The sequence below is a fragment of the Ictidomys tridecemlineatus genome, chromosome 10, assembly GCF_052094955.1.
Source record: "Ictidomys tridecemlineatus isolate mIctTri1 chromosome 10, mIctTri1.hap1, whole genome shotgun sequence".
In the NCBI taxonomy this organism is placed as follows: domain Eukaryota; kingdom Metazoa; phylum Chordata; class Mammalia; order Rodentia; family Sciuridae; genus Ictidomys; species Ictidomys tridecemlineatus.
This window is the reverse complement of record NC_135486.1, coordinates 26,289,056-26,301,589: the sequence shown is the minus strand read 5'-3', so window position 1 is coordinate 26,301,589 and position 12,534 is coordinate 26,289,056. Positions and strand designations below refer to the sequence as shown.

The 12,534-nt window shown below is 33.6% G+C and overlaps 1 protein-coding gene across 2 annotated transcripts in view; it reads left to right on the top strand.

Annotated features, from left to right (window-relative positions):
- The window catches only part of Aspm (assembly factor for spindle microtubules), a 58,394-nt gene that overhangs the window by 23,340 nt on the left and 22,520 nt on the right, over nucleotides 1–12,534 (top strand). For both annotated transcript variants that reach the window (XM_078022525.1, XM_078022524.1), the window contains exons 7-15: nucleotides 3,605–3,850; nucleotides 4,817–4,884; nucleotides 6,179–6,320; nucleotides 6,877–7,007; nucleotides 7,704–7,879; nucleotides 9,655–9,800; nucleotides 9,893–9,978; nucleotides 10,794–11,015; nucleotides 12,232–12,439. In XM_078022525.1, the coding sequence (XP_077878651.1) occupies nucleotides 3,605–3,850; nucleotides 4,817–4,884; nucleotides 6,179–6,320; nucleotides 6,877–7,007; nucleotides 7,704–7,879; nucleotides 9,655–9,800; nucleotides 9,893–9,978; nucleotides 10,794–11,015; nucleotides 12,232–12,439 (1,425 nt within the window). The remainder of the gene's footprint in view (nucleotides 1–3,604; nucleotides 3,851–4,816; nucleotides 4,885–6,178; nucleotides 6,321–6,876; nucleotides 7,008–7,703; nucleotides 7,880–9,654; nucleotides 9,801–9,892; nucleotides 9,979–10,793; nucleotides 11,016–12,231; nucleotides 12,440–12,534) is intronic.

Genomic DNA, 12,534 nt, shown 5'->3' with positions numbered 1-12,534 from the left:
GTCTGGTTGGTATATGGTTCCCTTGAGCAGTGTGAAATGTTCTTCTTTGTCCCTTTTGATTAACTTTAGCTAAAGTCTACTTTATTTGATATGAGGATGGAAACCCCTGCTTGCTTCTGCAGTCCATGTGAGTGGTATGATTTTTCCCAACCTTTCATCTTCAGTCTGTGTATGTCTTTTGCTATGAAATGAGTCTCTTGGAAACAGAATATTGTATTGTTCAGTCTTTTTTTTTTTTTTGATCCAATTAGCTAGCCTATGTCTTTTGATTAGTGAATTTAGGCCATTAACATCAGGGTTATTATTGAGATATGGTTTGTATTCTCAGCCACTTTTGTTTATTTTTGTTATTTAACTTGACTTGGTTTTCCTTTGATTAGCTTTTCCTTTAGTGTAATACCTACCTTTGCTGATTTTTATTGTTGTTTTTCATTTTCTCTTCATAAAATAGTTTGCCAAGGATGTTCTGTAGTAGAGGTTTTCTAGCTGTAAATTCTTTTGTTTATCATGGAAGATTTTTATTTCATCATCAAATCTAAAGCTTAGTTTTGCTGGATACAAAATTCTTAGTTGGCATCCATTTTTTTTTTTTTTTTTCAAAGCTTGATATATGTTGTTATAGGATCTTCTAGCTTTCAGGGTCTGGGTTGAAAAATCTGCACATAACCTAATTGTTTCTCCCTATATGCAATCTGATTCCTTTCTCTCGTGGCTTTTAATTTTTTCTCCTTATTCTGTATGTTAGGCATTGTTATTATAATGTACCTTGGTGTGAATCTGTTGTGATTTTGTACATTTGGTGTCCTGTAAACCTCTTGAATTTGGTTTTCCAATTCGTTCTTTATGTTTGAAAGTTTTTCTGCATTATTACATTGAATAGATTGTTCATTCCTTTGTTTTGGAACTGTGCCTTCCTCTATCCCAATAAGTCTTAAATTTGGTCTTTTTATGCTATCCCATGTTTCTTGAATGTTCTGCTCATGGTTTATTACCATTTTCAACTGTGTGATCTACATTCTTTTCAAGATTATATATTTTTTCTTCATTTTTCGAGGTCCTGTCTTCCAAGTGGTCTAATCTGTTGGTGATGCTTTCAATTGAACTTTTAATTTGTTTCTTTCATTTCAAGGATTTATTTTTGAGAGAGAGAGAGAAAGAATGAATTTTTAATATTTATTTTTTAGTTTTCGGTGGACACAACATCTTTATTTTATTTTTATGTGGTGCTGAGGATCAAACCCAGCACCCCGCGTATGCCAGGTGAGTGCGCTGCCTCTTGAGCCACATCCTTAACCTCTCATTTCAAGGATTTTTGTTTGGTTTTTCTTTAGAACTTCTATCTCCCTATTGAAGTAATCTTTTGCTTCCTGTATTTGCTTATGTAGCTCTTTGTCAAGATGATATTTTTTTGCTGCCTGTATTTGCTCTCTTATATCATTCTTTAATTCACAAAACATTTTAACTATATACATCCTGAACTCCCTCTCTGTCATTTCATTTGCTGTGCTGGCCATGGATTCTAATAATGTAGTATCTTCATTTGTTTGTGGAACCTTCTTCCCTTGTCTTTTTATGTTGCTTTTGTGTCTTCCTTTTTAGCTCTGTGGATCCAAGGCGTTACCATTTTTATCCCATAGGCTTATAGTGCCCCTGTAGGGTTCCAATACCTCTCCTGAGGGAAAGGACAATGTTAACAAATATAAACAAAATACCACCTAAAAACAAAGATATTTACAGTTTGGCCACAGTGTACAGAAATGGTAAATTCAAGTATTATTTATAATATAATCAGTAGATTTATAAAAGGGTTTACAGTTTCTGATGGTGGGCAAAGAACCCAGGGTGAGGTGTAGGAAGATATGTTGAGGAGGTATGAGATGAGGATATAGAGTTAATCTTAGGCTGTGTGAAAGAGAAATCTAAAGAAGAATGTTAGTAGCAGGAGAATAGAGAGATAGTAATTTGGGGTAGATAAGTAAGAGGAAAGACATAGAATACATAAAACAAACACATGTATATTAAGAAAAATTTAAAAATGTTAAAATAATAAAAATTGGAGAGAAAGAAAAAAAAGAATATACAACACAACTGTAATATACTATTCAGTCTTACCAGTCCTCAATATCCTAATTCATGCAAAGTACTTGCTTTCACATATGTTGGGGATGTGAGGGCAGGAGAATAAAGAGGGAGAAGAAAGAAAAAAAATCTCAAAGGAAGAAATAAGGATTGTTTTGGTTGGAGATGAGAATCTTTCCTGCTTCCCTTCTCATCCAGTAGGTGGGGTTGTCTGTTCTTAGTTGGTATCTCTGCCCTCATGATGGTGGGAGTTACCAGGGTGCGAGGGTTGGTCTTGTGTGCAGGGCACCTGGAAGTGGGGTTTGGCACTCCAGTTGGGAGACTGCACCTCAAGGATCTCTTTGGCATCTATCTGCTCCTGTCATGTGGGTGCTGGGTCTTATCTCCTTATCTCACCTGTAGACCTCACAGTTCCTGCCCTCTAAATTAGTCTCTAAAGTGTATCTTCCTTACCCCCTCCCTTTCTACTTCCTAATCAGGAGCCTTTCTCCAGAGGTTCTTGTATGTTGCACTCTGGTGGCTGTCATAGAGGGCTGTTTTTTATTGAACTGTTCCAAGTTAGCAGCTGCTGGCTATTGGGAGGAATTAGAAAACTAAAGATGGTGATGAAGATGACCCAAGATGGAGGCAGCTGCTTTCTGCGATGGGGTGTTGGGTGGGGTGGGATGGGGTAGCCAGGAGATGTGTTGTGGTTCAGATGAGCTCTGTAGCATGCAATGTTGCAGCTCTCAGCTTTTTTTCAGAGCTTCTGATGTCCCCAGGTGCAGGCCGGCTACCACAAGTAGGGGACTAAGGCAGTAGCTGCCGAGTCCCAAGAGGGAGCCTCACATTGGTAGATGGGAGTCCACATGGGAGTGGTGGCTGGAGTTCCTGCTCATGGGTAGCAGCTGTACTTCGTGGGAGCGGCGTCTGGGAATTCTGCGCTGGTGCTGATGCCAGTGGTCCCACTAAGGCACCTTGTGACCTGCGTGAGCAAGTAGTCAGGAGTCGGAAGTGCTTTTCTAAAGCTGAGGCCTCTTTGCCTTGCTGGCAAAGAGGCTGTGATTCCTGCTCGGCGGGATCAGCTATGGGGGGTCCTCTATCACTCTCAGCAAAGCAGTATTCCCACAGGCTGAGACCCGGGTCATGGAGCGACACAGAATGCTGCCTCCTTCTGGTCTACCATCTTGGATCTGAGCAAAAATCACATTCTTTAGGAGCTTAACTTTTTTTTTATTAATTTATAAAAATGATGGAAAATAAGCCAGTTCAAAGGTCATTTAATATTCTGGATTAGAGAAGCTAATGTTTAAAATGTTGGTGGTAGCAGGTAGTGCTAACAGGTTGTGGAGATAGATTGGCCCAAGGTACTTAGTGAATGATGACAACTACATTTTAAGATTAGAGAATCAGAAGAAAACTTGGAAGGAGTGGGAAATGGATTCCATTTTTATCATCTTAAGTTGGATTTTATTGCTGAATTTAACAATTTATGATATTTTTTAACCAGAAACATTTATTCTTTTTTTTTTTTTTTTTTACCCAGTAAATGCTGCTACTCTTCTTTTGGGAGCAGAGAGTCAACATAAAATAAGTGTTCCTAGAGTGCCTACAAAAGATGAAATGTCTCTCAGAGCTTATACTGCACGGTGCAGGTTGAATAGATTACGCCGCACAGCATGCTGTTTATTTACATCTGAAAAAATGGTTAAAGCTATTAAAAAGCTTGAAATTGAAATTGAAAATAGGCGGTTAATTGTTCGAAAAGATAGACATCTCTGGAAAGATATTGGTAAGAAGGTTACTGATTAATTTTTTAAATTTGGCATTTAGTCCCTGCCCCCAGTTTTATTGAAGGAAGTATAATTGACAGATAAAAATTGTATATATTTAAGATGTACAGTGTGATGTTGATATGCATATATACTGTAAGATGATAACTACAATGTAGCTGATTAACATATCTAGCACCTTACATAGTTACGCTTGTGAGGAGGATGAGTTGGTTGAGGACATTTAAGATGTATTCTTAACAGATTTCAAGTTTGTAATTCAGCTTTGATAACTATAATCACAATACTATACAATAGATCTCTAGAACTTATTCATCTTGCATAAATGAAACTTTGTACCCTTTTGATAAGCATCTCCTCAGCCCTTGGCAACCACCATTCTCTCTGCTTCTGTGAATTCAATGTTTTTAGATTACATGTGCAAGCAAGATAATACAGTGATTGTTTTTCCTTTCCTGGCTTATTGCACTTAACATAATGTCCTACAGGCTTATCCATGTTGTGAAAAAAGACAGTATTTCCTTCATCTTAGAGGCTGAATAGTATTTCATTATGTGTATAGACACAACACATTTTCTTTATTCTTTCTTTCATTGGTGGATACTTAGATTGTTTCCACATCTTGGCTACAGTAAATAATGCTACAATAAATATAAAAATAAAATTATCTCTTCCAGACACTGATTTCATTTCATGTGTGTGTGTGTATGTGTATGTGTGTGTATAGATAGATAGATAGATTTTTTGTTTCAAAGCTAAATTTACTTGCTTTAGCTTTTCTGCCCCAAATCTCACATACATAAATATAATCATGTATAGTTAAGAATAGAAGTATTTTTTATATAGACAATTTGCTTCATATAAGTGATTATTCTTTTTTTTCCACTGATATCTTTTCTATGGAATTTTATCCTCTTTATTTAATTAGTGATCTGAACTTGTCTTTCTTTTGATCTATATTTCAGGAGAACGTCAGAAAGTCTTGAACTGGCTATTATCCTATAATCCTTTGTGGCTTCGAATTGGCCTAGAGGTGAGCATATGTTTTAGTTTTAAACAGTTTATTTTTCAATTGTATACTTAGAATATTCTTTAATAAAATGTGGTTTTATTCATAGAAGTTATAAAATTATTTGTTTAGCTTGACTCATCTTCAATATAAAATATAAAGTCAACTAGGAAATACTGATTAGATAAGTAGACCATGTCATTATTTATTATTGACATATTGTTACAGAGTAATTTATTTCTATAGTCTTTTTCTTCTTTCTTTCTGGTTTTTTTTTTTTTTTGTATTGGAGATTGAACACTTTACCATTCAGCCACACCTACAGCCTTTTTTATTTTTTATTTTGAAACAAGGTCTTGCTAACTTGTTTAGGGCCTTGCTTAATTGCTAAGGCTGGCCTCAAACTGCCTCAGCCTTCTAATCCACTTGGGATTACAGTTGTGTCACCACCATGCCCAGCTACTTCTGTAGTCTTTTAAATATACATAATGTGATTTTGGCTGTAATGAACCTATAGTATAGTAAACTAATTTTTTGAACATTTATAAATGAAAAGACTAAGCTGTTTAAAACATATTTTCTAATTTAAGTCTCTTTAAAATTCAATGAGATGTGTATTATTATTTTTACTTCTCTAACAAAGTGAAAGCTATGATATTAAGTGACTTGTAAAATGCCAGTAATTGGTCAAGCCTTGTACCTACAACTGTCTGAGCCAAATCACAACTTTCCAATTGTTTGATGGACTACTACTTAAAAAACATCATCCAGATTTGAGTTATTACATAGTGCTTGTTAACTATTATAACATTTTGAATAATTAGGGTTCTGTTATACTTTCATGATATCTGTAGAGGCATGGTTATAATTAAATTTGAACAATGTTCCTATATTTTTTAAAATTTTTGGTACTGGAGATTGAATCCAGCAGTACTCTACTCCATTACTTTTTATTTTTTATTTAGACTGGGTCTTGCTAAGTTGCTGAGGCTGGCCTCAAATTTGTGTTCCTCCTGCCTTAGCCTCCAAGTAAATTTTAAACATAAATGTAAATGCTCCTTGTCAGATGATTAAAAATTTATCTAAGTTCTAAGTTTTGTCTTTTTTTGTTGTGAAGTAAACATTTAAAAATGCATAAAATATATATGTACAGTTTTAAAGGGTTATTTACTGAATGACTATGCCATTTCCTTACTGTTTAGGATATAGACTATTACCAGTTCTTTAGAAGATTGTTGTCTACTCTTCTCCAATAGCGTTTCATTCCTTTTTTGAGGTAGTATGATTCTGACTTTAGGTTTTAATTTTTTGTTTTTAGACAATTTATGGTGAACTCATATCTTTGGAAGACAATAGTGATGTCACAGGGTTGGCTATGTTTATTCTGAATCGCTTGCTTTGGAATCCTGATATAGCAGCTGAATATAGACACCCTACTGTTCCTCATTTATACAGAGATGGTAAACATTGCTGCTTCCTTTGCATTTTCTCCACACTATGCACAAATGGCTTCTAGTTATTCTTCCTGTTTCTATTTATGTTTTACTTTCTTAAAGAAACCAGTCTAAATAGGTCTGTTTCCACTGCCTTCCTTTCCCTTATTCCTATTATTCCTCTTCACTATGTATAATTATTACTACTATTTGTTGTCTCTATCCATCTTCTCCCTCCAGTAGGTTATAAATCCTATTCAGATTATATTTGTCATGCTTTGCTACTGTATATATAGTGCCTAGGACAAAGCTTGCAAATAGTAGGTGCTCCTTAAATGTCAGTTGAATGAATCCAGCTAAATCTCCTCATGTGCCCATTTTCCTTATCCATGAATTGAAAATATTAAATGGTACCTCTTATGTAGAGTTGTTGTATAGGTTTATTGAATTCATATATGTAAACTAAGAAAGGCACATAGTGTGATTTTTCTATTTGTTTGCTACTACTTTTTTCATGTTTTAAGTGAAACTTGCCTTTCATGGATGAATTTGTTATTATTTTTTTTTAAATATTTTTTCTAAGGTCATGAAGAAGCTTTGTCCAAGTTCACATTGAAAAAGTTATTGTTGTTGGTCTGTTTCCTTGATCATGCTAAGCTTTCCAGACTTATTGATCATGATCCTTGTCTCTTCTGTAAAGATGCCGAATTCAAGGTATAGTTTTCATTTTATGTTATATATTTCAAATTTCCCATTTAAGACTTTTCTTGATCTTATGGCATATTTTCTGTTTAGAAAGAACATTAACTTTGGGTTTTTTTTTTAATTTTTTTTTTAGCTGTTGATGAACCTTTATTTTATTCATTTATTTATATGTGGTGCTGAGCATCAAACTCATTGCCTCACACACATGGGGCAAGTACTCTACCACTGAGCCACATCCCCAGCCCAGAAAGAACATTAACTTTCTAGAGACTAATATGTTAGAATATAATATGAATGAATGTTTATTTAGTGAATCCCATCAGTAATTCTACCTTGCCTGATTTTTTGTTGGTTAACCTTTCACCAGTATATCATTATTACTCTTAATTTTGACATGAAAATGAACTAAACTATGTTTCTAAGAAATTAATTTTGAGGGAAATTTCTTACCTAATTTTGATGTAGTATATTATCAAATTAATGCTAGGTTTTGTAGTATGTTATTAATTATGAGCAAATTTTAAAGAGAACATGAATTGAAAATGTATGATATTTGCAGTATTAACATTTGATATGAAACTGAAAATCTTTTTATACTATAATTAATTTTATGTCTATATGTACAGAATGACCAAAAGGATTTGCTTTTATTATATAAAAAGTTATACTATTGAAATATTATATCTGCAACCTGTTTCTTTGTAGGCTAGTAAAGAAATCCTTCTGGCTTTTTCACGAGATTTCCTAAGTGGTGAAGGTGATCTCTCCCGTCACCTTGGCTTTTTGGGATTGCCTGTTAGCCATGTTCAGACACCATTTGATGAATTTGATTTTTCTGTTACAAATCTTGCTGTAGATTTGCAGTGTGGAGTGCGTCTTGTGTAAGTATAAGAAATAGAATCATTTTGCTAATGGAATATACTAAAATTTTTTGGAAAACATTGTACTCTGTACTCATAAATATATATTTTTTTGTTCTTTCTTGTAATGGAATAAATTTAGGGTTGAAAAAAATTGAGATTTCTCTTTCAAAAAAATGATATCAGTTTTATGCCCAGAAACTTTTCTCCTACCACACTTTTTTTTTCTGTTGGCATGTGACTTGAGTACATGCTCTGCAGTACATGGTTAGGAGCTACTGATGTCTCAGAAAAGGACTGGGAAAGAGCGTGAAACTAATTAAAACATGAAACACTTAAATACATTTTATATCAATGAGTTCCATTATCATTTCAGACTAGCTTTAGTAGCATTTACTTTGTTTTAATGTTTGATTAAAATCAGATGAAGTGATAGAATGACTTGCCCAAGTTTTAGAGTAAAATGGAGATATAGACTCTTTGATGCCTGACTTTAAATTACAGAATATTTATCAAATAATAAACTGGAATCCCTCACAATTGGCTATGATTTTAGTAATGGATTGCTTATTTCAGCTTTGGAAGGCCTGACTTTGACCATGTACTTCAGTTAGTCTCTTTAGAATTTCTGGATTGGAGACAATAGTCTTATTTCTAGGGAACTCTCCAATATGTTATACCCTTATCAAGGAAACACTTTGGGGGTTAAAAAGAGAGAGAGAGAGAGAGAGATTTAGTTATAGATGGGCACAATATCTTTATTTAATTTATTTACTTCTATGTGGTGCTGAGAATCAAACCCAGTGCTTCACACATGCTAGGCAAGTGCTCTACTACTGAGCTACAGCCTCAGCACCATTATGTATGTTTTTTTATGTGTATTTGAATTTCAAACCAGCCAATTAAACTGGTAATGGATTGGTCTATTGTTGCAGAAATGTTTCCTACATTGATTGGTCTAGGATGATCTTAAGTCATTTTCTAGCCTTTAGAAACTATGATTCTGTAAATAATTTTGCCACCTTTTAGTTATATACAACATCAGATGAGGCTTGCTTTTTCTGTGGAAATATTGACTATTGTGTAGTGGATAAAATATTGGTAACCTAGATGATATTAGGAATTTGAATTCAAGCTCTGGAGTACATGTCTTTTTTAGGTAGACATTCAAATATGTTTATTGTATGCATTACTATTATACAGAGAGAGAGAGAAAGAGAATTCGACCAACTGTAGTTATGGAAACTGATGAAACAAGATTTTAATTGCTGTCTTATTTCTGTCATAGCAGTATATGATGATGAATTAGATCAATTAAATTAACTTCCTCTGGGCCTTTGTTACTTTCTCTGTTAAAAAAAAAAAAGGGCCACTAATACCTGACTATGGGATTTACCATGATGACTAAAATAAAAAAACAAAAAAACACTTAACTTGATTAATAGATTATAGCACACCTTAATACATGCCTCCTTCTTCTTATCCTTCCTCTCCTTCCTTTTTTTCTTTCTCTGTAGAAGTTTATTATTTTGTTGATATGTATGTATATTTTTGTGTATGTTTCAGTTTTCTTATCATTTTATTCATGGATTTCCATATTTAAAAATTAAAAATGAAAAACAACTACTCATTAACTATGGAGCAATACAATTTTGAGATAGTTATTTGGAGTCTTTTTGACCTTACTCTCTTTAAACTCTTGGGATTTATGAGGGTAATAACTATTTTTAAATGAATATTTATTTTTATATATATTGTTACATAGCAAATTCATCTGAAAATTTCTTTACTACTAGGCGAACTATGGAACTTCTCACACACAACTGGAATCTTTCAAAGAAACTCAGGATTCCTGCAATAAGTCGTCTTCAAAAAATGCACAATGTTGACATTGTTCTTCAAATTCTTAAATCACGAGGAATTCAATTAAGTGATGAACATGGTAAAAACTGAACAGAGAAATACTTATTCTCATTGAATATTGGTAGATATATATACATGAATCATGCTAATGGACTGCATTTTTATTGGCAGGAAATTCAATCCTATCTAAGGATATTGTGGATAGGCACAGAGAAAAGACTCTTGCATTGCTTTGGAAAATTGTATTTGCTTTTCAGGTATTATACATTTGGCACATTTTGTGTTTTTTTTATTTTTCAATTTTGATTACTAGTTTATAAAAGGAATTTGAATCAAATAAACACAATAATAACTGCCACTTATTAGAATTTATTTTGTCTCAGGCCTGTGATAATTTTTGTATGTATTCTATTTTAATATTTCTCACACATGCATTAGGTCATGTTAAGTCTCCTTCACAGGTGAGGAAAGTGAAGCTCAAGTTTATATCATTGATATGTGGAACTGTGCTGAGAATCTAAGCTTGTGTGGCCCCAAATCTCATTTTCTTAACCACTAGATATTTTATCAGTGTAGATTATAGGGTGGCGATGTAGCTTAGTAGAAGAGTGCTTGCCTTGCCTAGCATGTATGAGGTCCTTAAAGAAAATGTAGATTTTTCTGTACTTTGGGAATTTTATTTTTGGATTTTAAAATTTCTGATTAGGTTTAATTTTTTTTAACCTGCAGTTGATCAAAATACAGAATAGATACTTTAATTCTGTAGGTCAAAAATAACATGATGTGGACCTAGAGAGAACAAAGGAAAAAAAGGGGGGGATAGGGTGGGGAATCTCATGAAAATAAAAGACCAGTATAGTAGAGGAAAGTGAAGCAAGAAAGGAGAAGGCAGGAGAGGAGGAAAAGGGGAGAAGGGTACTAGGAAATGGCATTGACAAATCATGTTATGGGTATGTATGAATATGAAACAATGAATCCCACTATTATGTACAATATAAAGCACTAATAAAACATTAAAAATATAAACTAATATATGAAAAATTAAGGAATTTATCCTTTTTATATGTTTCAGGTGGATATTTCCCTTAATTTAGAGCAATTAAAGGAAGAAATTCACTTTCTAAAATACACACACAGTATAAAGAAATCATTGTCTGCAGTGTCGTGCCGCTCTGATGCTATTATTAATAAGAAAAAAGACAAAAGAAATAGTGGTTTCTTTGAACAGTATAGTGAAAATGTGAAATTATTGATGGACTGGGTAAATGCAGTTTGTGCCTTCTATAATAAGAAGGTAAAGTTTTTTTTGTGGTTGTTTTTGTTTTAATTCACTATCTTTAAATAATTTGGGTTGATGTCAATTAAGCTTAATGCATAAAATATTTTCTTACATTTCTTAAGTAATGTAATTTTTAGATTTAAGCAGACTTTTCCTCACATGAATGATTATATTGTTGTATGCTAGATTTTAACTAATCTAAGTTGTCACCAATTGGAAAATGCATGATGTAAGTTTTATATATCACTAAGGGGGAAAAATGCCCTTAATTAAGCATTTATACAGAACTGGTATATGATGTCCATTTTGTTATTATATTCTTGTTTAAAATGGCTATCAAGTGTAGTAGAAGCATATGCAGAATTCATAAGAGAAAACTGTGATGTTCCAAACAAAGTATGTACATTAAGTAAACTTTGTTTAGGCATTGAGTATATAGTGCTGTTGGCCATGCTTTGTTTCTGACTGAATCAGAAACATACATAGAACAATGCCATCTACAGACTGATGAAAATGTTGGGACCAGAGACTCACAGCACTGTGTCTTTCCCCCCTGAGAAGTGGTCAGTATTCCCTATTCAGTGTTCACGGATAATGAGAATTGACTATAATTACTGTATTTACTTAAGAGAGCTATAACAAATTACTGCAAACTAGACCTTTATTCTATTCACAGCTCTAGAGACTTGAAGTCTGATACCATGCCTGAGAAGGGAATATGCTCTCACTAAAGTCTCTAGGGAACTGTGTCATGTTCTTAAGTACTGGTGGTTGCCAGCAGTGCTTGGTAGTTTTTGACTCATCTGTGCATTATTTCAGTCTCTGCCTCTTCCCATCTTATGGAGTTCTCCTTGTGTTTCTGTCTGTGTGTCTCTTTCTTCTTAAAAGGACACCAGTCATAATGGATTAAGAAGTCACCCTACTTGTATGACCCCATGTCACTTAATTATATCTATAATGACCTTGTTTCCAAATAAGGTCACATCCTGAGGTTCTGGGAAGGATGTGAAGTTTTGATTGATACTATCTAATCCAAGACAGTAATAATATAAAATCCTACTTTTGAAATGGTTAGGATTTAATATTTGAGAATTTGGCTGTGCATATGGTATACTAGATTCTCTTAACAATTAGTGTGATACTCTTTAACTACTAAAAGGATATAATGTTCTATGAAAGCTGATATGAGTATTTAAAAACAAGTAATTATTTTTCTGGTATTTCCAATCAGGTAGAGAATTTTACAGTGTCTTTCTCAGATGGCCGTGTGTTATGTTACCTTATCCATCACTACCATCCTTGCTATGTGCCTTTTGATGCTATTTGTCAGCGTACTACTCAAACTGTGGAATGCACACAAACTGGTTCAATGGTATTAAATTCTTCCTCTGAATCCGATGACAGTACTCTGGACATATCTCTTAAATCATTTGATCCTGGTTAGTCCTTTTTTGTTGATCAACCTTTCTGGTTCTTTGCCATGTCTGATTTTGGGCTATAGCATTCTAATTTCTTTCTTTCTTTTTTTTTTTTT